Source organism: Cetorhinus maximus, chromosome 15, assembly GCF_964194155.1.
Source record: "Cetorhinus maximus chromosome 15, sCetMax3.hap1.1, whole genome shotgun sequence".
NCBI classification, from domain to species: domain Eukaryota; kingdom Metazoa; phylum Chordata; class Chondrichthyes; order Lamniformes; family Cetorhinidae; genus Cetorhinus; species Cetorhinus maximus.
This window is the reverse complement of record NC_135893.1, coordinates 69,996,458-70,022,296: the sequence shown is the minus strand read 5'-3', so window position 1 is coordinate 70,022,296 and position 25,839 is coordinate 69,996,458. Positions and strand designations below refer to the sequence as shown.

Sequence of the window (25,839 nt, the reverse complement as noted above, 5' to 3'; positions counted from 1 at the left end):
CCATGGCCCCTCATATCTTCCTTGCCTAACCTGTGTCCCTCTACCCACCTCTTTGGCCCTTTATGACCCCTTTGCCAATCTAGTGCCAACTCATGCCAACCCAAGGCCACACCCACCATCCTTTGCCCATACATCCTCCATGCCAACTCACCCAGTATCCACCATGGCAGGCCTCAGTTCCCAGGCTGAGATGAAATAAAATAAAGCTCGATATGTCTATTACAGACTTCATGTTTATAAAAACGGTCTCATTCACAAAGACCATTCACTACATGTACATTCCTTCAACTATGCAATCCCTTATAAAACAAATATTTCATTCAAGTGCTTAATCCCTTATAAAAACAAACATTTATATTCATAACCCCATATCAAAGACTTTATAATCAGTTGGAGCTGTCAATCAAACTGTGAACTAACAGGCACCCCACTGAGATAGTGATAGGTTGTGAAATCAGTCATGCAGCACAAATCTTATAATGATCACCCTCAGGCTTATGTCAACAAACAGTGAAACTGCAGTTTTTTTTTTAAATTAAGGCTCGGCGATTTAAATACCTTGATAGGTCCAATCAGCTTTGCAGTTCCAATGAGTTTATCCACTTCTTATGCACATTCATGTATACTTTTAAAAACCCCAAAGGGCACCAGTCCTCTTCCACGGGGTGCCTTACCTCTCCCAAAGGCGTCCCTGGGCCTATCCAAAAGGGTACACTACCTCTGCAAAGAGCTCTGGCAGCTTTAGATCTTCTCCTGAAAGGTCTAAATCCCACAAGTCATGTTTTGGACATCCCACTGATATAAATTGCATCAGTTTGAACACAGCTGCATATGTCCGTGAGCCACAGATGTACAAACTACAACCTGCTCCCGTCCTCCTCTCGTTGAAAATGGTGGGTGGAGAGTTCCGGGCCAGGACTTCCAGAATCAGGTCTCCAGCGCCATTTTGGCTAAGTCAGAAACCCTCTCTGCCTTCACAAAAATTCAGGCCCAAGTGTCAAAATTGTGAAGGCTTTGACCACAATCTTCAAATCCTCCTTGGACATTGGGATGGTTCCAGAAAACCGGAGGATTGATTACGAAAGGGGAAAGGGATAAATCCAGCAGCTAGTGGCCTGTCAGCCAAACATCAATGGTGAGAAAACTTTTAGAGACAACAGTCTAGAACAAAATTAATGGGCATTTGGAAAAGTGTGAGCTAATAAATGAAATTCAGACAAATTTATTAAGGTAAATTGTGTTTGATTAACTCGATCGAGCTCTTTGGTGAAATAATAGAGCGGGTTGATGCAGGTAATGTGTTTGCTGTGTATATGCACTTTCAAAGGGTGTTTAGTGAAGTACCTAATAATAGACTTGTTAGCAAAATTAAAGACCATAAGGTTAAAGGCACCATGGTTACAAAACTGAATAACTGACTGAAGGCATGGGGTGGTGCTGAACAGTTGTTTTTCCAGGCCGGAGGGAGGCACATAATGGTGTTCCCCGAGGTTGATATTAGGATCACTGCTCTTTTTTTTATATATCAGTGACCTGGATTTGGATATACAGGGCATAATTTAAAAATTGGCAGAACTTGGAAATTTTGTAAACAATGAAGATAGTAACACATGTCAGGAAGACATGGACAGACTGGTGAAATTGGCAGACACATGGCAGATGAAATTTAACGCATTGTGAAATTATATATTTTGATATGAAGAATGAGGAGAGGCAATATGAGCTATTTTAGAAGAGGTTCAGGAACAGAGACCTGGGTATGTAGGTACACAAATCTTTGAAGGTGACAAATTGAGAAGGCGGTTAATAAAGCATGTGGGATTCTTAGCTTTCTTAATAGAGGAAAAGAGCCTTCAGCAATGAAGTCATGTGAACCTTTATAAAACACTGGTTAGGCTGCTGCTGGAGTATTGTGCTCAATTCTGGGCACCACATTTCAGGAAAGGTGTCAAAAGCTTTGGAGAGGTTGCAGAAAAGATTCATTAAAATGGTACCAGGGATGAGGGACTTCAGTTATGTAGAAAGACTGGAGAAGCTGTGGTTGTCCTCCTTAGAGCATAAAAGATTAAAAGGAGACTTAATAGCAGTGTTCAAAATGATGAATGATTTTGATAAGAGTAAATAAGGAGAAATGTCTTCCAACGGCAGAAGGGTCAATAACCAGAGGACACAGATTTATTACTAATCAGATTTAACGTAATTAACAAAAGAATCAGCGGTGACATGGGGATGTCATGACAGGGCTGTGGGGAAAGAGCAAGGGAGTTGGATTAATTAGATAGTTCTACCAAAGAACCCGCACAGGCACAATGGGCTGAATGGCCACATTCTGTGCTGCATCATTCAATGATTCTACATTTGTCTGGAGGTCCCTTGTAGGTTAACGGCTTCAGAGGTTTTATTGGTTTATAAATATGGCTCTTACTAAAATATTAACTTGGCGATCACTAAATATTCATGTAACATCTCTTTGTGTTGTCTGTCAAACTGTTAACTATATGTTGTAGTTGGTCAATTAGTTCATCATCTTATAAGCAAAAGGATTTAATGAATTTCTTTGGGAACAAATTTTAAAACAGCTGTCAAAGTCTTTAAAAAGGAAATGGCAATTGAAACTAACATGTGTCTTGTCAGGAACTGGTTGGTTCAAGGTCCTAATCAGGTTTGGAGTTCATAATGTAACATGACAAGCCAGTGCAATGAGGGAGACCTGGATTGTCCTAGGTCTTTTCTCATAGACAAGATGTTAAACTGAGGTTTCATCTTGCTTCCCAATGTTAAAAATCAAATAGCACCACTTGAAGAAAGATAGAGCATTGTCCCAATGTCCTAACCAAAATTCCACCATCAGCTAATGCTACCAACAACAGACTAACTGGGCATTCATTCCATTGTTTATGAGGCTTTGCTGTTGAAGAATGGCTGCCATAATATTAAGTGCTTGAGGACATTTTAGTATTGTAATGCTATTATTATTAACATTTCTAACCACTCAGCTTTCTTTGCTGTGTACTTTGTACCAAATTGAAAAGGAGAAAATAAGCATGCATTTGTATTTGACGCAACTGGCATGGGATTTGGGATGTTCCTCTGGGAAAGTCTCCTTTACTACCTCAGTTTTCTTATTATTTATTGCCCATCCCTAGTTGTCCTTGAGAAGGTGGTGGTGGGCTGCCTTCTTGAACCGCTGCAGTCCATGTGGTGTAGGTACACCACAGGGCTGAGTTTACCGTTGTCGTTTCCGGTGCCTAGGTCAATGCCAGGTGGTCCGTCCGGTTTCATTCATTTCTTGAGACTTTGTAGCGGTTTGATACAACTGAGTGGTTTGCTAGGCCATTTCAGAGGGCATTTAAGAGTCACCATATTGCTGTGAGTCTGGAGCCACAGGTAGGCCAGCAGATTTCCCTAAAGGACATTAGTGAACCAGACGGGTTTTTACAACAATTGACAATGGTTTCATGGTCATCATTTTTATTGAATTCAAATTCCACCATCTGCCATGGCAGGATTTAAACCAGGGTCCCAAGAACATTATCCTGGGTTTCTGGATTACTAGCCTAGCGACAATACCACTACACCATCGCTACCAGGCAATAACCTCACTATAACCTGTGGGCAGAATTTTAGGGGCCCCCGTTGGTGGCTTTGCAAGCCGGGAGACAGTAAAATTTCCCGGATGGCCTTCTCGCCGCCTTCCCGCTCACCTCCAGCTTGTCCTCCAGGGGGCTGGCGAGGCATAGGGTTGTCCTCGCCCCACTTGAGGTCCCAGTTTTGATGCTGGTGGGAAGAGGTCAGGGATGGTGAAGTTGGTGGGGTGGGGGGGGCGGGGTGGTGGGAGAGGGGAAGCCCAGCAGGTGACCCTCCTCGGGCCTCAGATGGGAAGGGAGCGAGGCACCTCCCTCACTGGCCAGTGGCCCCCTTTCCACATCAGGGCCCGCAGAGTACTCCTTCTCCCACTCCCTTTCTTCCCACCTGGCCTGTCCATTAATATCACCCCAACCCTCTTCCCACCGCGCCCCCACCCACCAGGCCTCCCCCCATCCCACTGTCCTGCCACCTACCTCCATCCTGGCGTCAGGACTTAGGGCTAGATTTTTGTCAAGAACATGGGCATTGGGAGTCAGGAATTAAGGTTATCTGGCAACTGTATCAAGAGAAGCAGTTTGAACAGATGGCCAGGCATCTGCTTTTTTCCAGATAGCCTCATTATGAATGCTTGGCTGCGCTCCAAAAATGGTAATGGACTCAGTTCAGCAGATGTCTGTTTATACAGCTTTGAAGGGGAGTACTCTCTTTGTGTGGTTGACAGGTTTATTAACTCGTAATAACCTGACCTTCCTTTGAAGAGTTTTATCAATGCTTGTGTGCTTATTTGACTAATATTAAGAGCTGTGAAGTGGATTGACAGTTTCCTCAGTAGGACTTTCATTGCCTGTGTTTGATTAACAGCTTTATGAGAAGGTAAGAGAAAAATGTTTTTCAAGGGGAACGTTGAATGCCTAATTTTTTTGGGTTCCTGTCTCGAGATTAGGGTTCCCCATGGTTTATGACTCCTCTGAGGTGCCATGAACTACGTCCCCAAATAAAATGGGCCTGACTCCCTGAAAGTAATGGGGATCTGAAATTCCCACCCCCACAATGGAGTCAGCAAGGCCAGGAATGCTGCGTACAGGGTCACTAACCGTACCCTTATCCTGCGTCAGCAAAAATTGCTGGAAACAGGAATTGGGGAGGGAATGCTGGAATCAGGTACCTTATGGCATTTTTAAAGGTCTTCCGCCTTGTTACAACACAAACGGAGGCATGAAAATCAAGACCATAGACGCCTGTAGACTTCTTGTAGTCAAGCAGTGGTCACCACTCCCAGCTGTGTTGTTGGGACTACAGATTGGCTGGCAGCTCTCTGAAGCAAGACTTCTTCCCAAGTGAGGGTCGGAAATCTCACCTCCAGCCAATTAATGTTTATAAGCATTAAATTGTGGCAGGGCAGCCAGCATCAGAGGGGATGTGTTCCTCGCCAACATTTTGGGTAGCAGAGTGGGAAACCCCGCGACCCATTAAATTCTGCCATGTGTGAGAGTATTGTACAGAATTAATAAATGGGGGAAATTAGAAGTTATTTTCACACAGAAGGCTATTATGACTTATAATTCTGTTGAGGCAGAGACTAGAATATTATTTAAAATTAAATTGACTTATTATTTGAAAAGAGAGAATATGGAAGGATAAAGGAAATGGCAGCGAAATTGAATCAGATTAAAAGCTTCCAGTTGATATGCTAGTACACGTACTAGCACTGATGCAAAGAACTGAATGGTCCCTTTCTGTGGCATAGGAAACACCAATACATGGAACATAGGAAATAGAAGCTGGACTAGGCCATTTGGCCCCTCATGCCTGCCATGCATGATGACATCTGCATTGCTGTATCTAATATATATTTTCATAGAACAGACAGGTCTTTCTAATGCTGTACACACTCAGAATACTGTAATCTCCTAACCCCAATCCAAAAGAAAATATCACAGAAATTACATAACATTTTAAAGATAATGATTTAGATTCCCAGTAAAAACATTAGAAATCAGGTCAAGACAACCAGTTCAAACCATAAGCAAGCCTGAGAGGTCATACTTCCTTTGTGACCATACATTACAATGGCATCCTAGCAATCAGACTTTCTTGTTTTTTTTTAGGACACTCGTGCAGAATTCACAGGCCAAAAGTTTCATCTGATTTCCAAATGGTCAAAGTGCACAAGTTGACTGTATGTTGACAGACTCAGACATAAATATTTCATTTCCATTGGAGCGTATAGGAAAAGTTCTTATCCAAATATGGTAATAGATTGGTAAATGATGCATCTTGCCAAAGAATCATACCATTGGCTCCATATACTTCAGCAAGTGAAGTTTCCCCATCCAGCAATGTCGTACAAGCCCAGTCAACTGCATGTTTGGAAATATTCAAAGCTAGAATTAGTCAAAATAAAATTCTGTAAAGAGTGGTGGAAGAAAAACACTTCTTTCAAAGACTGGAACCTGGCATTCACAGCATCATTAATTTACAAGTATTTAAATATCCATTGATTTTTGGATACATCAGATCAATCAGTAGGTTAGATTAGTTTAGATAGTATTTAACTCTTTCAGTATGAAACATATCTTTAATTGTAAATAGGTTTTCATTCATATAAATATCTGAAAAATTAATTTCAGACATTCAGGAAGCTCAGTTAATAAAACTCAATATGGACTGAGCCATACAAACTAGGAAAGTCACAGATTTGATGCTTACTATGTACTGTGTTCAGTTGATCTCAAATAATCATTACAACAGCTGCACTACAACTGGCCCTGGGCAGGAAGGCTTAAGGAAGGTAAGGGTAGGAAAAATTACATTGCCAGTGTTCCTGGTCTTTATTGATATCCATTGACTCCTATTGGGAAGGGCATGCATGGGCATTGGTTCAGAACAGGATCAGGATCAGTTAAAATAAAAACAGAATTACCTGGAAAAACTCAGCAAGTCTGGCAGCATCGGCGGAGAAGAAATGATTTCTTCTCCGCCGATGCTGCCAGACTTGCTGAGTTTTTCCAGGTAATTCTGTTTTTATTTTGTTTTGGATTTCCAGCATCCGCAGTAGCTTTTAGCTTTTTGTTAGGATCAGTTAAGATCACTACCACATTGTGCCATGTCTGGGTCAACTTTAGTAATGTATCAGAGGACGGTCAAAACAAATGGAAGAGTCAGCAGAGGAAAGGAGGGAATAAATAGGAAGAGGGAAATTACTTTTAAAAAGTACAGTAGTGACCAAACTGTTAACTGTGCTCTAGTTTTTTAAAGAAAGTCCAAAGAAGATGTAAAAGTTGCCTGTTGAAAGTATATGAAAAGCAGGTAAAATACAAAAGAGGAAAACAACTATTGATGTGAAAAATATTTTCTGGACTGCCTTAGATTTATGTCAACTCACAAGTATGTGTTAAATGTTGAGATACTAAAGTAAAATATGAATTAGAACCAAAATACAGTGAAACAACCAAAGCACAAAAACGAGTAAAGAGATGCACTGGTCTAGTTTTAAGGATGGGTTGTGTGCTGAAACCTATGATGAAATGCCATCTTCAATTCTGTCTGAAACGGGCACAAATTTGGCAGAATGACCAGGTTGCCAGTGTCGGTGAGACTCAAACAATTTTCAATTGGAGCTTCATTTATATGGTTGTGGGAGGGTAAGAAATCAGCTGGCTTCTTAAATCAACAGCAGCAGACCTGAGTATTCATGAGCCTAATAAGAGCACCTTTGCTATACCCAAAAGAAAGCTTAAACACTTCCTGGGCTGTTTTTGAACCATCTCCCTTTAAGGACCACTGCCTAGGCCAGTAAGCGCAGTAATTGTGCCTCTACTTCTGTATTTTGAATGTACTGACGGGGAGCTTTGTTCACTTTTGATGCTGCATGACTAGCCTGATGCTCTTCCTCATCTTCAAAAAAATCAAAGATATATGGAAATTCCTAACAGAAAACAAATTGGAGATCACTTTGACTTTGTGTGGTAGTGTAAAACAGGTCTTAGCTAATCAGCATTCTTTTTTACATCTCTCCTGATTTTATATTGCTGACTTTAATGGAATTAAAAATCAGGAGAAGTAAAACCATTCACTATCACCCATTTTACACTGTTGTATGAAGTCAAAATCAACCCTATTGTGCTTTGTGATAAGGAGAATGAGAATCCAAAATTTGACAAAATTCTTGAACTGAGAAAAACAAATCTCCAAAAACAATTCAGAAATTACTTCCTAGCTCCCATTATGAATGTAGATGCCAGATTCCCTGCTTCCTCAAGAGTGCCATACACCCTGGATCTGCATTTGGATGAGGAGGAAGAACAGCGCCAATGATTGTAAATGGGGTGCATAATGTAAATTGTTGTCTCATCAAAAATAGCAGACAGCTTCTGCTGATCCAGAAATGATCCAAGACTTCACCAATAAGATTCAAACTTTTTAAATACCTCTTTGAGAAGTTAATATCTATACATTGTCAGTGACAATTATAAGGTAGAAAAGGTGACTAAAGGAAAATGCTCAGATCACACAATTCTGGACACAAAGGTTTGCACATGGCACAGTGGCTCAGAACAATGTCCTTTCTACTCAAATATCTCCTTTCATACAGAAAGGACATTGAACTAAAGTAGCTAACTGGTTCAGTCTGGTTTTGAAGCACTTTGAGAAATGTATAAACTGTAGCTAGCTGAAAACTGGTGCCTGTACCCTAACCTTCTACATAAGCTGCGTCAGTCATTTGATGATGCACTTCATTCTCAAGCACACCAGTCATCTATCGATTTGGGTGGGGAGGTGGTGGTGGTAGGGGGAGGGGGAATAAAGAAAATTAAAACTTAAAATAAATGTAATACATTGGAATATTAATTAACTTGTGGATGTATTAAATAACTGGTAGCATTGATACTGTCATAAGGAATAGTGCTGGCTGATGTTACTGTTTTATTTCCTAAGCTAAACAAAAGAAGAGTTCCATAAAAGGACATTTGTAATATCTCGGGTAATTTTCTCTAAGGCTATCCGTGTGCTGGACAGAAACATTAGGACATTTTTATATTTTACTTCCTGCTGAAATGTCAGATGATTTTACGGTTTCAGAATATAATGTGTGTGATAGTCTGAAACATTGATCTGCATGACACTATTGAGAAATATTGGATAATTATAGAAACTGTCAGTTGGACATGAACTGGTTTGTGGAGCAGAATCAGATGGTTATTTTGACACCACAGTAGGTAATATAAAGACTTTTACGAGCCCGAGGAGAAAGGTTTGTTTCTTTTCCTATGCTAAATTAACTATTTTACTATTTTAACGATACAACCCTGTTTCCAATACATAAAAATGTCTTCAGACATGAACAAATCTACACTCAGTTAATATTGTTCAGACAGGTCTTAAAATTAACAGTGTGGAAAGCGTGCCATGTATGTAATAGAAGGTTGTCTTGTGAGGCTGGACAAGATATAAATGGTCAAGACAACGTAACCAGATTTCTATGCTATCTCCTCCTAGTCATATCTGGCTGAATGTTGTCACTAGGGACAAAGTGGAAAATTGATCCTCTTCCCAGTACAGTCATCCTTCATCTCGAAAGGCATCATTTGCACAGAATATACAACTAAACTGGAGAGGTTCCAGAGGTAGGAGTTCTGCTAGCGTACTCGATCATCTGTGCTTTCTGTTGTACAGGTTCAAGGCAAAGTTTCTTTCACTGGTCAAAAGGGGAACAGATGCAAGCTAGTCTTCGCCTGTTGCTGGAGTGGATTCGAAATATAGGAATGGGTAACATCGCGGATGAATTTTTTTTCAAATTCACTAGTGCTGTAAGGCTTCTGGCTGTCCCAACATCTTGTCTTATACAGGTAATGGCTTTTCTTTTAGTACATTAACTCTTGCAGTTATAGTCCCCACCACTTAGTAACAGATCAAGGTGGCCTACCACAGTTTACCCTACAATCATTTCGGTTAAGGAGGGGATTTCAATATACAGGTAGCGCAGTACTTAAAAAAGGCTGTATAACAGGAAAGTGAGTGAAACAGAACCTTTAACTATACCAGTCATTACATATAGCAGGCAAATTGCATTTGCACAACTTGTCCTCTATAAAAAGGTGAGGGCTGAACCAATATAGTGTTTTCCTTCCTCCATATTTATTCAAAGCATTACAAGTACCTACACATTATTGTACAAATATAACATTTATTAGGTAATGGGTTTCTCTCCATATAAGCAGAGTTGGGGGACATATCCATATGGTTAGTGCTCACACATATTACTATGTAAACTCATCTATCATTGGCCATCTTGAAGGGGTTTCAGGAAAACGTGGTCTCCAGGAGTTTACGACTATAAAATTAAGAATTGGTGAGTGATCACAAACCCCTGCCATATTAATACTATACATATTAAATATCAATGAGAGAGCGAGACAAGAGGGGTTTGTTTGCATTTTGAGAATGAGTTACCAGATGAATGTGAAAAGAAGGGAGTTTGCATCTTCTCACAGTAAGAGGCACTGGTTATCCACAAATTATTCCTGCTCAATAAGTATGTAGATGGGTTCTCAGTCGGGACTGTACATCGTAAAATGATTTTTATAAGTACACAGTCCTGAGAAATGCATTCTGACACCTGCAGGTCTGCAAACATATCTTTACACGTTTCCACCTGCAACTCATGAGGTAGATTTAATACACAAATGATGCTAAGGGATTTCAGACAGCATTATTATAATTGCTATAAGTGATACTTCCCATCCCCAAGTGCAACCTCCCTGTAGTGATTTATACTTTCTCATGTTTTGCCACAGTCCAGCTGGAGTTGCCTCAAGAGAGAATTCCATGCCCTAAATACGTCCCAACTTCTTCACATACTAACACACTACCAACTAGCACCTGGAGTGGGCCCCATTGCAGCGTGGCAGCCAAGTGCTGAAGAGAGAGAAACAACTTATAAAACAGGTAAGGTCAGTATTCCCGGCGAGAAGGAGCAGAAACAGAAACTTTGCAAAAGCAGTGTTTTTAAAAGAATGGAAGATAGAAATACATTATTATAAGCCCTGCATCTTTTTTGCAGTTGTTCAAGATTATACTATGCTTCCACTGGAAAGAATGAGCGCCTGTAAATAAATTGTGAAAAACTATGAAAATAAATATATTTGCATTACGATTTATTGAAAACACAATGTTTGATACAGGCTAATAGAATAATAGTACATACATAAATGAGATAAGAAACTATGCAGTGTCATTTAATTTGTCCATATAGTACAGCTATTTTACCAAAAAATAGTTGTTATAGCTACTGATGAATAGCAGACTTTACAATCACTTCAAACCATGTTTAAGTCTTGTTTTATGGCTACTCTATGTCAGTATTCTATTCATATCCAACGTGTTGTGAAATAGACCAGTACTTCTATTAGTAGGTTTTGACTCATTTTTCATTAGCCTGGCACATCCACATTGGAACATTTCCCAAACTCAGCTAAGTTGCTCCAACACCATTAGAAGAAAGTCATGAAAAATGGATCAAATGTCATGGAAGAAAGTGGATACCATTCACAAACTGCAGATAGGCAGAACAAAGCAAAGTTTAATTGTATCCTTCTATGAGTGATAAGCTCCCATATATTTTCTGTTCCACAGAGGACATTCTGTTGAGTTTTGATAAATATCCTCCATTATTGCTGCCCACCAGCAACTTTAAGGTGGATCTGGAAGCAGAGACCATAGATGACAACATGTACAGACACTTACTGTATATACGTCACTTCCTTTGGAGCCTACGCACCAAATTCCAGCTGACCAATGGATATTCCATAACTGAAGAGTTACAGGTAAAGGAAGTTACTACCTTACAGCCCAAAGAGCTTTACACATTACAAGATGACAAAGTCCGAAGCAAGAATTTTCCTTGAATTTCCATAAATTCTCCAAATGAATTTTTTCAGACTATGTGGGGTATTACAATCCTGACATCAATTTCCACTTCATTCAGACACTTGCAATGTAAATCCAGATAGTGTCTGAACTACAAAACAGTTGGATTGAGATACCCCGAAATCTCTCACCACTTTGGTCGACATTGCATGGTGTGTAAATCCAATGTGGCGTCAAACTGAGTCCTCTATGGATGTGCTGAGCACTTTGTAAACCTATCTGCAATTAATTCAAAATATTTAAACAAAACCAATCCATTTTCCAGCATCTTCACTGTCTAAACATTGAAAATCTAACTGCTGGGCTCTGTGCATGCATGTGAGCACATCTGCACAGAGTTTTTTTCTGCACAGTTAGAATTTCAGCCAGCCAGTATAAATAGGTGCTTGAAACTAAACTCCAACTACCAGTCCAAACTGATAACAAAAGGTGCATTTAGCTGTAGTTATATATGTTGTAAAGCCATACATCACATCTCATTACAGAATTCAGTTATGCAGAGCTCATTAGCCATACATGGAACAATGCACAGCTTAATAGTATTCTCCCAACCCTCATCTCTTCTCTAATTGAAGTTTGTGCGTCCTACAGTTAAATCGTGCTGCAAACAGAAATGGATATTTTTTTCCTTGCATGAATAGCTGGAACTAAGGCAATTTAAAATAATGGCTAAGAAAGGACTATTAGAGGAGAATGTAGCTCAATTTCCATTAATTTGGTTCAATGAGATTGTACTTTTGCAGGAGCACTATTTTGAAAAAGGAACAAGAAGATAACACAGGCTTTATTCAGAAAGGTCTTGGAGACCATGTCAGAACTCAAGTCATTTACTTCTGTTTGGATATTGAACTGAGGCGACATTTGGGTACGAATGAGCAAATTATACTCCCCCTCTTACCCTTTTAGTACTTAGTTTGCTAAAACTTTAGTATTAATTATTTTTAAAATTGAAAACCCAGAGATGAAAAAGAGAAGCCATAGAGCCCAGTGGGGCCCAATAATGAGTGGACTCCCATATGGCTCCATGCTGGATTCATGCAGGTGCAGCAAACAATTAGGAAAGCTGTGCGTTAGCCTTTATTGCAAGAGGAGTTGAGTACAGGAGCAAAGTCTTGCTTCAATTGTATAGAACCTTGGTCCTTTAATTACTTAATTGACCCTGTCAATGGCCTCAATTGGCCATTGACAGGTCGGTGGGCGTGCAGCTGATTTTGCTGCGCCCCCGTCTACCTGAAAATTTAAATGGGGCCCGGTGACTTCGGGAGTTCCACCTGACATCACCGCGCATCATTTTACGCATCGGCGAGCGGGCCCCACCCCCGCTCGCCGACGCATAAAATCCTGCCCATTGAAACCTACAAAATACTTAAAGGGATAGACAAGGTAGATGCAGGTAAGATGTTTCCCCTGGCTGAGGAGTCTAGAAGCAGGGGACACAATTTCAAAATAAGGGGGAAACCACTTAAGAGAGATGAGGAGAAATTATTTTACTCAGAACTTTTGAAATTCTCTGTCCCACATGGCTAGGGAAGCTCAGTCATTGAGTATGTTTAAAGCAGAGATTGACAGATATCTAAATACCAATGACATAAAGGGGTATAGGGATAGTGTGAGAAAAGGCATTGAAGTGGATGATCAGTCATGATCGTATTGAATGGCAGAGCAGGCCCGATGGGCTGAATGGCCTACTATGGCTCCTATATTCCGATGTTTACTGTTTGTTATCTTTATCTTGAGGATGGCACTAATAAGTATGTGCAGTGCAGGCAATCAACAGGAAACTAGTACATGAATGGGTTCAGGAATAACAGATATGATTTAATGTTGGGGAAGTACGATTTTTAAAATTTATTCTTTCATGGGATGTGGGCATCGCTGGCAAGTCCAGCATTTGTTTCCCATCCCTAATCGCTCTTGAACTGAGTGGCTTGTCACACCATTTCAGAGGACCGTTAAGCCACATTGTTGTGGGTCTGGAGTCACATGTAAATGGCAGATTTCCTTCCCTAAAAGGCATTAGTGAACCAGATGGGTTTTTACAACAATCATCATTACTGAGACTAGCTTTTCAATTCCAGATTATTAATTTAATTTAAATTCCATCATCTGCCATGGTGGGATTTGAACCCTTGTCCCCTAGAACCTTAGCCTAGGCCTCTGGATTACTAGCCCAGTGACAATACCACTGCACCACCATCTCCCCAATTATGCACATAGGACATGGCAGCTTGTAGCATATCTATTCCATGCATTGCCGTACATTAAAAATAACAGGGTAGGACAAGAATGGGGGTGGTCATTGATCAGACACAATGTTAGGCTATTATAGTACAAAACTGTATGGCTATCGGTTTTCACTTTGTAGTACTGGAGCCAGTTTGGTCCACACATCTGTTGGGATATTGAGGCTATGGGAGCAGCTTACCTTATCTCTTACTTGTGACTTCCAAGACTTGGAGCTAATCATTCTGAATAAAAAATAATACGGATGAAATATGATGATAGTCTGGGAAAACCCTCCACAACTACAGCTTTGAAGTTTTTTTGGATAGTGCTCAAGATGGAAAGTTTAGTAAATTAAGAGGGCATGCATATGTAAACAATTATGCCAAGTATTATTTTAATTTTTCAGAGGGTTGTCAAACAGATTGTTAAGATTATGTGCCATAAACATTGTTACATTACAGTCCTTTAAGGGACTTGGTAAGTCTGAGTGTGAAGGGCATTGAGAAATATCTGGTGTGTGGGTTAAATAAACTCAGCTTGCACTGAGCCATTGCAACCCTGGTGTCCCAGAGCTTGCACAATTGCGTAACGAAACTATAAGAATTTTACAATTTCCTCCCGAAATTAGCTAGGTGTTTTTTTTTCTCTCTTTTTGCCTGATACAGGAGTTAAAATTAAACTAGAGGTTGGAAGGGCAGTGTAAGAGATCATACCACTGGTGGGTATTAACAGTAATTCTTACCTTTCTCAAATATTAATTTCATCACTCAAGGTCCAGAGCTCTGAGACACCAATTTAATTGTAATTCATAGGCAAAATGGGGTGGGAGGATGGGGAGGAAATCATGACAACAATACAACCTTCATTTATATACATACTTGAACATGTGAGAACAGAGAAGCCCAGATGCTTCTAGATTTACATTTCAAGGAAAGAATCTTTCCCAAACCTGCTGGAGTCCTCACTGAATGGAAACACACTCATAACAGCATGAAATCATTTTAAAATCAAATGAACATCAGTTTCTAGTGAATAAAATAAAGAATAGTTTTCAAGGGGTTGAAGAAAAAAGGGATTGAAGGACCCAAATTTCTGATAGCAAAGCATTTCTGCCAAAAGGAAATGAAATATCTTCTGCCAAACTGCAATGTTTTCTGATCAGTGACATTTGGCTTAGCATAGCCTCACTGTTCGTTCCAAATCTTAGCAACCAGATCCTCAGTAAACATACTCTATTCTTCAATTTGCCTGTGATTTAAATATCCATTTGTGATTTCCAAACCAGCATCTTTTGGATCCCATCAGCTTTTGAATTCACTGCATAGTGTCCGTGGCTGCAATTATACACTGCTTAGTGTGAACTCAAGTTGTAAGATAGTCTTCTGGAGGGGGACTATAGCTGAAGCCCTTGCTTCCTGAAATACAATGCCACCTTTGTGCTGATGCACATGAAAAACTATTTGCATCAAAAAGGTGGCAGTGTAACTGCATCTTTTGGATCCCATCAGCTTTTGAATTGTCTCAGTTCATTGCTAATTTAGTTATTACATAGAATAACATAGAAACTGCAACATGGAAACAAATCTTTTCAGCCCAGTTCATCTTCCACATGAGCAGTAATCATAATCCTATATGCTGTTCTGTTCCCATTGTCCTTTAACTCTCTTTCCTTCAACCACTTATCTAACCTTTTCTTAAAAGTTGACATGGTCTCTGTTTAAATCAGAAACTCTGGCAATGCGTTCCACAGCCTCATGCTTCTGTGTCAAAAAAAGTTTATTTTCTCTGTCTTAAATCTTTTGCATTTAACATTGTATGTATGTTTCCTCAGCCTAGATCCCTTGACTTCTAGAAACAGCCAGTTCCTATCTAATCTGTTTTGTCCCTTCATAATTAAAAGAAAAAGCAAATCCTTCTATAATCTCATCTATTTAATGATCACCCCATAAACTATGTTATTTCATGTCCAGGCCACTTATATGTAAGAGAAACCAGGCTGTAAAGGGGCTAAACTTCCTCCCTTCTCAGTGTTAAACATGAATTATGTGTAAAAAGGGCCCAAAAGGGTTTCTTTATGTTTTGAGCCAAAACAATGTTGTTTTTATGGGCTTAATTAACTCATTAATTTCTATGATGAAGTGTGTAATCACATTCAAAGTGATGCTTCTAGGGATGAAGGGAGCTGATTTCATGACCTGGGAAAAACTGAATCAGTCGTGTAATGAATAGTTCTTGTGATAATATTTTCAAATTCAACAGCCATTTCAAGGACATAATTTAACAAAAAAAACTGAATGATTGTATAAGCAGGTTACAGACAACATTGCCTTTTGCATTGTGGAGATGAATTTCACAGTTAATCTGTCACTAGTTAATTGTCTGTTCTTCCTTATTTGTGAATTGAACTGAATGTGCCAATGTTCTTCATTCCTTTATGTTGGGGCTAGGCTGCCACCTAGGTCTGTATTCTACTGCCCCTATAAGATTTTGTATGGACTTTGTATGTGCCAGGGAGGTTTTGGAGGTTTATTTCTTCCAATTTGTATCTCTTACAGACTGAATTTCCAGTTTCTCACAGCTGTCACCAGCTGTCTACAGGCAATCCACTTTCCAGTCTCAAGACTCTGAATCAGCAATCAGACCGAAGCAATCACCCTAATGGTAATTTTGACACAGAAACAGATGGTAGAAGCTCGAGCACATCCTGGGTCAATGGATCACACAGAGATTTTAATCCTTGCCACGAACTTAAAGAAAAGCTACACAACCTACAGCTACAAAATACTCTGGGAAGGCACAGGGCCCCAGGGCAAAGCATGCAGCCAATAGATCTTTCCTGCCTTTTAACTCCTCCAAACACACCTTTGAACTCTGACCTTGCACACAATGATTGTGTACAAACCAATGGAGGTGGTAGAGATACATCAAACACCAGGAGAAATGGTATCTACAGAAGCGCATCCAATGATGGGGAAGGTAACTGTCAGAGCTATGAGGTTTTTAGGGATTTTTTTTACTCCACTGATAGTCAAAATGATTAGTCAGCTCTGAACCACAAAATATGGGATCGCATTTATGAACCCAGGTTATTCTAAATATCCAACAAAATTCAATACTGCACAGTCAGCCTCGAAAAATCTGAGAGGTTGAAGTGAACATCTGAAAAATGGGGATTAGGGTTTAGTCAAAATTAAACTGAACTGCCAAAACAAACATCGAGCAGGAATGCCAAAAAAGAATATAAATCATATTATTGAGGTTTCCAGTACTGAGTTCACAATATTTACTCACAATGTCTTAACAGGAGTTTTATATTATGTACCACTACTTGCTGAATTGAATATTACCCCTATAAATTTGAAATTTATCATGCAGCATTGGCTGAATTGACTCATACAGAAGACCAATAATAAATTTATATACTACCTCTTAAGCAACAAGGGAAAACCATGAAAAATAGATTTCGTATCCCCAGATTATTGAATGTGTAGTCTAAATACACAACCCACAATTACTCATGTTAACTATAAGTAATATCATGGAGATCTCTGATAGACACCCCCTTATATTAATTTTCTGGCTTTTTTGTTTTCAAATTTTCAAATTATGTCAAACTCTCACCAAATACTTAGCACTGATAAACCAATCTAATGTAACATTGAAGGCTATCAATTGTGGTTGAGGTGACCAAGCAGGATGTAAATAAAGGATCTCTGTCTGATGGACACCAAGCAGAAATTCAGTATAAGTAAGCAAGAGGCTACCAAGAAAAATACTGCAACAGTTCAAAAAGGAGCTGGTTGAGTTTCTTGCTGTGGCTAATATCACTGCCTATAACAGCTTAATTGGGTGTTACTGGATGGAATGTACCTCATGGTCACTGTGATCTCAAACTGATTTTGATTGCCTGAGGGGACTGGAGACTAATGGTAAAAAGGGGCAGTGCATAAGGCTTATGATGCTTTACTATGGATAGTTTGAGACGGGATTTTTGTACTTTCATATCTGATATATAAAACATCTGGTTCTCCACCAGATCCATTGATCTGCAGCTTTATGTAAAATGGAAGTTATAACCTTAAAAAGTAAACAATGCTCAATAATTACACCTTTTAAAATAACAACTATAATTTCACTGTATTTATATTATTCAGACCACCTGTCTGTTAACTGCATTTATTTATTCATGCCCTTGATTTTAAATACTACTTTCCATTAAAACATTACAATGTTTCCGATGCATAAAAATTGATTGAAAATATATATTTTTTAAATTGCTAGGGTTATATAGTAAATACTATATCAATTTACTATATCAATACTACCAATTTCAAAAGAAAGCATCAATGAAGGTAGTGGCCTTCAGCTTTGAACAGGCAAGTCCTATTCAAGGTCTTCACTTATCTTTATTGGTCCTATTCATATACAGACCTGAGTTTCTGGTTTGTGCAGTCATCCATCCAGGTCATCACTGTGTTGAAGGAGTATCATCAGACTGCTGCTCTTTCTCTTCTAGAAGATCCAACTGCCTTGTTGTTTTGGTCCAGTATGACTATAGTTCGGTTCAAATTCAGAATTTAGATTTCTCCAGTATAGGTGAGATTTTAATCCTGAGTGAATTAGCATTCATAATGAAGTACATTAGCATGTACTTTTTCCAGAATTAAATGAAGACTGCTTTATCTATAGGATATAAACATTGGTTTATAAACATTGCTTAATACCAGATGAACGCTTGCATTTTTTTTTCAATCAGGAAGAGCCTACAACTTACCAACACCAACATCTTCCAGCCTGAGTTCAGGAGAAGATGATCAATGTTGTGTGTTTGTGGTGGAGCTGGAGAGAGGGCCCATTGGCTTAGGAATGGGACTGATTGATGGACTGGTAAGTGAGACGAACCATACATTAATCAATAAGAGCAATTACATAGTATTTATATTCACCAATAAATAATAGTACAATAACCATTCAAAATGTATAACATATAATTGACTCTAACAGTTTCAATATTTGTTCTATGAGATTTGACAAAAATATCTGTAATCTCACTTGATGAAAAACTCAGAACTTTCCATTATTTACTTTACCATTAAAGTGGTTTGCATAACATATAGTGAACCACCATTTTTTGCATAAATCCTTGATATATTAAACCAGCTAGGTGACACAGCAGTTGAGATTCTTGTTTCACAGCCTCATGGGTCTGAGTCTGAGTTCCAGTATTGGAAAATACTTGAATCACTAACCACTGTGCTGAGCAGGAACAGGAATATGATGCCTTATACCATTACACCCATCTCGTTTGCAGCATACGACCTTAAATTCCCCTGGGATCTACATTAGAACCCTGTTACCTGACAGCCCTGCAGCCTGTGATGGAAGACTCGGGATCGGTGATAGAATCCTGGCAGTAAATGGAACCAGCTTAATTGGAGCAGACTATGAGAGGTAATCACTGAGCTTTAGTTTATTTCTGGTGTAATGAAATTTAAACATTTTTCTCCACCCATCCCTCAGCAAATCCACCCTATTAAAGTATCCTCAAACTCTCTTACTGATTCCCCCCATCCCACCAGAAATAAACTCTCAACAAAATAAAGTCTTAATGCCTTACTCAGAGATATTATTGTGAACTAAAACTGGGAGCAGTTTTAATTTGTGTTACTGGAACCTCTTGTAAATACACTTACAGAAAAACACACACACAAATTTCCAAAATGAAAAGCTCAAAAAGTACATTACAAAGAAAGAGGGTGATACCCAGGCTGAGGTGAGAGAGGAGGTAACTGGTACACTAGAATAATTTTCAATTGAGAAAGAGTGGGTTTCAGAAAGGCTATCTTTACTTAAAATAGATAAGGAACTAGAACCGGACGAGATGCATCCAAGAGTACTGAGGGAGGTGAGAGCGGAAATTGCACAGGCACAAGTGATAATCTTCCAGTCTTCCTTAGACACGGAGGTGATGCCAGAGGACTGGAGAATTGTGAATGTTAAACCTTTGTTCAAAAATGGGTGCAAGGATAAAGCTGGCAACTACAGACCAGTCAGTTTGACTTCAGTGCTAGGGAAACTTCTGGAAACTATAGTTCGGGAAAATCAGTAATCACTTAGACAAGTGCAGGATAATTAAGGAAAGCCAGCATGGATTCATTAAGGGAAAATTATGTTTAACTGACTTGCTGAAGTTTTTTGAGGAAGTAACAGAGAAGGTTGATAAGGGCAAAGCTGTTGACGTGGTGTGAATGGATTTTCAAAAGACATTTGATACAGTGCCACACAACAGACTTGTGAGCAAAATTCTCACTCATGGAACAAAAGGGAAAGTAGGCACTTGGACAAGAAATTGGCTGAGTGACAAGAAACAGAGAGCAGTGATAAATGAAACAAAAACAGAAAATGCTGGAAAATCTCAGCAGGTCTAACAGCATCCATGGAGAGAATCACAGAATAGTTAGGTGCAGAAGGAGGCCATTTGGCCCATTGTGTCTGCACCGGCTCTCTGAGCATTGTAATTTGGTGCCACTTTCCTGCTTTTTCCCCGTAACCCTGCACATTGTTTCTATATAAATAATCATCTATTGCCCTGTTGAATGACTCAGTTGAACCTGCCTCCACCACACTTCCAGGCAGTACATTCCCGACTCAAACCAGTCGCTGTGAAAAAGTTTTTTCTCACATTACATTTACTTCTTTTGCAAATCATTTCAAATCTGTGCCCTCTCGTTCTCTCAATGAGTTTCTCCGTATTTACTCTATCGAGCCCCCTCATGATTTTGAACACCTCAATCAAATCTCCTCTTCACCTTCTCCTCTCCAGAAGAACAGTCCCAGCCTCTCCAAACTATCTTCGTAACTCAAGTGTCTCATCCTTGGAACCATTCTTGTAAGCCTCCTCTGCACTTTCTCCAATGCAATCACATCCTTCCTATAATGTGGTGCCCAGAACTGTACTCAATATTCCAGCTGAGGCTGAACTAATTGGAGAATACCCACATTGCAGCCAGTAGCCCAGGAAGGTGGTTTGCCTCCTTTTAAGGCAATATGCAAATATAAGTGGAGGACAGTATATATCAGCTGCCTTTTCTCCATCTAGAGGGATAGTTAAGCATGTTCTACAATACATGAGAAAAACTGACCTGTTTAATGGAAAACTATTATGAACAGGGTGACATTATGATTTTTAAAAATGAGTTTATGTGACTATGAAGATGTTTTATGAATAAAGTATATTTTTGCAAAAAAAAAGGTTCTCCCAGGACAAGGCTAGCCCATTGCACTTCGGGTGTGCTGACGCCTGCGATGTCCCCAAATGTGGGATACTCGACTGCAAAATTTGTGGATAATGGGGGACTGCGTTCGCGCTCTCCCCTGATTTACAATTCAAAAAATAGACTTCAACTTCTTTCTTCAACAAGGTTCTTTATTATACATTATCCAATACAAGCAATATAGGCCACAGAATACTCATTCCAAATCTAGACTCTTTTGTTTTCCCTCCCGCAACTATCCAGCCCCCATTCTTTTCCTCCCTGCGATTATCAACAGGTGATTATTCCATCTCCGCATCATTTTATCGCTGCCATTTGTTTTGTGGCCGCCAAATTCCAGGCGCCATTTTTAACCCCGCATTTGCCCACTCCAATATTCTCTCTCAAAACCCCATATAATACCCAACCCACCATCAAAACAGTCCCTGCACTCCTTCCAGCACCACCCTCCACCTCCCAACCCACCCCATATCTCTCTGGACTTCTGTATAATATCATCAGTCAGCTATTCATTCATTTACATTCAGCATTTAAAACATGCAGCTGCGAACCCTCACTATTCCAAACATGTACAAGCACCCTGTCCCCATGTTCATTCTAATTACCCCCCTCCAAAATCAACAGCAGCCTCCCATCCCCTCTGTATAATCTCCCCCTTCAACAGCCCCCTCTGTGATTCCCACCTTCTCAAACTCCTGCCCCCCTCTCCCCATGTGTAAAGTCTTTCCCTGCCCCTTCTGCAGCTCACTTCCCCTGCTGTGGGTTTATCTCATAAACAGGCTTTCTATTCACTTGCCATTATTTCTTCAAGACTTCAATAGCGCAAAGCGAAGAAATAAACAGAGAAAGAAAGCTGGAGAGAGACAGAAAGAAATCTAAACCCAGAACCTCCGTAAAATGAATAGAAAATGACCAACGGGAATCCCATTTCACGGTCAGGATGAAAAACAGAGTTAACGTTTCGAGTCTGTATGACCCTTCTTCAGAGCTCTGAAGATGAGTCATACAGACTGAAAACATTAACTTTGTTTTTCTCTCCACAGATGCTGTTAGACCTGCTGAGTTTTTCCAGCATTTTCTGTTTTTGTTTTAGATTTCCAGCATCTGCAGTATTTTGCTTTTATTATAGTAGTGATAAATGGTTGTTTTTCAGATTGGAGGAAGATCCGTAGAGGAGTTCCTCAGGGGTCATTGTTGCGACCCTTGCTCTTCCTGATATATATTAATGAACTAGACTATGGTATGCAGGGCATGATTACAAAATTTTCGGATGACATGGAGATTGGAAATGTTGTCAGCTGTGATGAGGATAGTCTTGAACTTCAAAAGGATATAGACATGTTGGTGGATTGGGCAGAGAAGTGGCACATGAAGTTCAATGCAGAGAAGTGTGAGGTGATTCATTTTGTCAGGAAGAATATGGAGAGACAATATAAAATAAAGGGAGAAACTCTAAAGGAGGTGCAGGAACAGAGGGACCTCAGTGTATATGTACATAAGTCATTGAAGATGGCAGGACATGTTGAGAGAGCAGTTAATAAAGCATATAGTATCTTAGGCTTTATTAATAGGGACATGGAGTACAAGAGTAAGGATGTCATGTTGAACTTGTATAAGATACTAGTTAGGCCTCATCTGGAGTACTGCGTCCAGTTCTGGGCACCATACTTGAGGAAGGTTGTGAAGGCATTGGATAGAGTACAGAGGGGATTCACAAGAATGATTCCAGGGAGGATAGATTGGAGAGGTTGGGACTGTTTTCCTTTGAGAAAAGAAGGCTGAGAGGTGACTTGATAGAGGTATTCAAGATCCTGAGGACACGGTAAATAGTGAGAAAGTGGTCCCACTCAAGAGAGCATCAAGAACTAGAGAGCACAGATTCAAAATAATTGGCAAAAGGAGTAAATGAGATGTGAGAGAAAAATTTTTCACCCAGAGGGTGATCGGAGTCTGGAACGAACTTCCTGAAAGGGTGGTGGAGGCAGTGTCGATCAAAGTACTCAAAAGGGAATTGGATTGCTCTCTGAAAAGAAAGAATGTACAGGGTTACAGGGATAAGGCAGGGGAGTGGGACTAGGTAGAATGCTCTTACAAAGAGCCAGAGCAGACTCGCTGGGCTGAATGGCCTCATTCTGCAATGTAGGCCAGAATCTTTGGGTTGGCAAGCGGAGGCGGGCTCTGCTTGCCGACGCATAAAATGACTCACGGTGACTTTGGGCGGACGTCCCTACGTCAGCGCACGTTATTCCAATATTCAGTTTGGCGGGTGTGCACTGGAGTCAGCTGCATACCCACCGAACTGTCAAAGGCCTATTAAGGATAGTCAGCATGGCTTTGTCAGAGGGAGGTCATGCCTAACAAATTTGATTGAATTTTTTGAGGAGGTGACCAAGTGTGTAGATGAGGGTAGTGCAGTTGATGTAGTTTATATGGATTTCACCAAAGCCTTTGACAAGGTCCCACATGGGAGACTTTTAAAGAAGGCAAAGGCACGTGGGATACAGGGTAATTTGATAAGGTGGATTCAAAATTGGCTTAGTTGTAGGAGGCAGAGGGTGATGACAGAAGGATGCTTTAGTGACTGCAAGCCAGTATCCAGTGGCGTACCACAGGGATCTGTGCTGGGTCCCCTATTATTTGTCATTTATATAAACGACATAGATGACTATGTGGGGGGTAGGATTAGTAAGTTTGCGGATGACACAAAGATTGGCCGGGTGGTTAACAGTGCGGTTGAGTGTCTTGGGCTAGAGGAAGATATAGACGGGATGGTCAAATGAGCAGATAAATGACAGATGAAATTTAACCCTGAAAAGTGAGAGATGATACACTTTGGAAGGAGTAATTTGACAAGGAAGTATTCAATGAACAGCGTGGCACTAGGAAGTTCTGAGGAACAAAGGGACCTTGGCGTGTGTGTCCATAGATCTCTGAAGGTGGAGGAGCATGTAAGTGGGGTGGTGAAAAAGGCATATGGGACACTTGCCTTTATCAATCGAGGCATAGATTACAAAAGTAGGGAGGTCATGTTCGAGTTGTATAGAACCTTGGTGAGGCCACAGCTGGAGTACTGTGTGCAGTTCTGGTCGCCACATTATAGGAAGGATGTGACTGCACTGGAGGGGGTGCAGAGGAGATTCACCAGGATGTTGCCTGGGATGAGACATTTAAGTTATGAAGAGAGGTTGGATAGACTTGGGTTGTTTTCGTTGGAGCAAAGAAGACTGAGGGGCGACCTGATCGAGGTGTGCAAGATTATGAGGGGCATGGACAGGGTGGATAGGGAGCAGCTGTTCCCCTTAGTTGAAGGGTCAGTCACAAGGGGGCATAAGTTCAAGGTGAGGGGCAGGAGGTTTAGGGGGGGATGTGAGGAAAAGCTTTTTTACCCAGAGGGTGGTGACGGTTTGGAATGCGCGAGGGAGGGTGATGGAGGCGGGTTGCCTCACATCCTTTAAAAAGTATCTGGATGAGCACTTGTCACATCATAACATTCAAGGCTATGGGCCAAGTGCTGGTAAATGGGATTAGGTAGGTAGGTCAGGTGTTTCTCATGTGTCGGTGCAGACCCGAAGGGCCTCTTCTGCACTGTAATTCTGTGATTCTGTGAAGGCTATTTAAATATCAATTAAAATACTTAATTGAGCTGCCCGTCCAACCTTAAGGTTGGCGGGCAGGCAAAGAGCCCAGGCGGCCTTTGCGTTTATCATGAAACCTCATCCACGAGCGGGATGAGGTTTCATGAAGGCTTTTAAAGTTGAATAAAATTTTAAAATAAAATTCATTGACATGTCCCAGCTCATGTGACACTGTCACACGAGGGGACATGTCTTAATTTTTTTTTCTTTTTTATTAAAATTTTTAGAAATCAAACTAATCTCCCTGAGGCAGCTCTGCCTCAGGGAGATTTCTGCGCTCTTTCGCACACGCAGGCTTCGACTCAGCCCACTCCCCCTGCCCACACAGGTAGCACTCAGCGCTTCCGGGTGCACATCACACTAGGCGGGCCTTAATTGGCTTGAAAGTCAAGGTCCCTGTTGTCTCCATCTCCATTGGCCACAGCTCTGCCTTAGAAATGTAAAGGGTGTTGTTGCATTTCTTTGGAATTTGATTTTCTATAGGCGCAGGGGGCATTAGCGCCTCTTTAAAGGTAATGAGGCCCCTGCTGGTTTCTGAAGGTTAGAAATTCCTCTGGTGTGAGTCATGGCTAGTCAAGCATGTCAGGGTAAAGCCTTTGTCCATTTTTAAAATAAAATAATGTTATAAAGTAGCTAGGTTGAGGTAGATTTATATTTTCCTTCCTGTCTTCTGGACAGGACACTTACATTCCTAATATTAGGGTTAGTCTTAAGTTCAGCACAAATTGATGACTCAGGGTTCCTGACTGTGATGTGCTAATTTCTTGCTTCTGATTGCAGTGCAGTCAACCTGATCCGATCAGCGGGCGAGAAGCCAAGATTCCTTGTTGCCAAGTCAGATTTCCTCATTGCTGAGAAGATCAGTGCATCATCTTGTTAATCCTCATTCACTGAAGCAAGGAACAGACAGCAATCATTAAACATTAGTTTACTTGCCCTCTTCATTCCTTAACATCTAAAAGAGCAAATGAGCAACAACTCACAGATCAGTCCAGTGTGATATCTGTCATAAGTGTTCAGATCCATCTTATCGAATTAAATTAAGTGATTGATAAATGATAGTAAAGTTGTTTAAGAGCTATCCCAGCTTCACTTCTACGCTCAGTACTTAGAGCATTAAAATCGTTTACACCAAGTATTTTCTCATGACCATCACACTTACCGTTGTCCAAATTCAAGTCTTTAAT

The 25,839-nt window shown here is 40.3% G+C and overlaps 2 protein-coding genes and 1 pseudogene across 2 annotated transcripts in view; 2 read left to right on the top strand and 1 right to left on the bottom strand.

The window, feature by feature from the left end:
* radil (Ras association and DIL domains) overlaps positions 1 to 25,562 on the top strand; it is a 140,558-nt gene extending 114,996 nt beyond the window's left edge. The window contains exons 9-15 of the mRNA XM_078558608.1: positions 9,265 to 9,437; positions 10,386 to 10,536; positions 11,224 to 11,414; positions 16,299 to 16,719; positions 18,500 to 18,630; positions 19,055 to 19,194; positions 25,433 to 25,562. Coding sequence (XP_078414734.1) covers positions 9,265 to 9,437; positions 10,386 to 10,536; positions 11,224 to 11,414; positions 16,299 to 16,719; positions 18,500 to 18,630; positions 19,055 to 19,194; positions 25,433 to 25,532 — 1,307 coding nt within the window. The 3' untranslated portion in view covers positions 25,533 to 25,562. The remainder of the gene's footprint in view (positions 1 to 9,264; positions 9,438 to 10,385; positions 10,537 to 11,223; positions 11,415 to 16,298; positions 16,720 to 18,499; positions 18,631 to 19,054; positions 19,195 to 25,432) is intronic.
* Positions 20,976 to 21,120, top strand: LOC144691311 (U1 spliceosomal RNA; annotated as a pseudogene).
* The window catches only part of ap5z1 (adaptor related protein complex 5 subunit zeta 1), a 53,363-nt gene continuing 52,830 nt past the window's right edge, over positions 25,307 to 25,839 (bottom strand). The window contains exon 17 of the mRNA XM_078558606.1: positions 25,307 to 25,542. Coding sequence (XP_078414732.1) covers positions 25,536 to 25,542 — 7 coding nt within the window. The 3' untranslated portion in view covers positions 25,307 to 25,535. The remainder of the gene's footprint in view (positions 25,543 to 25,839) is intronic.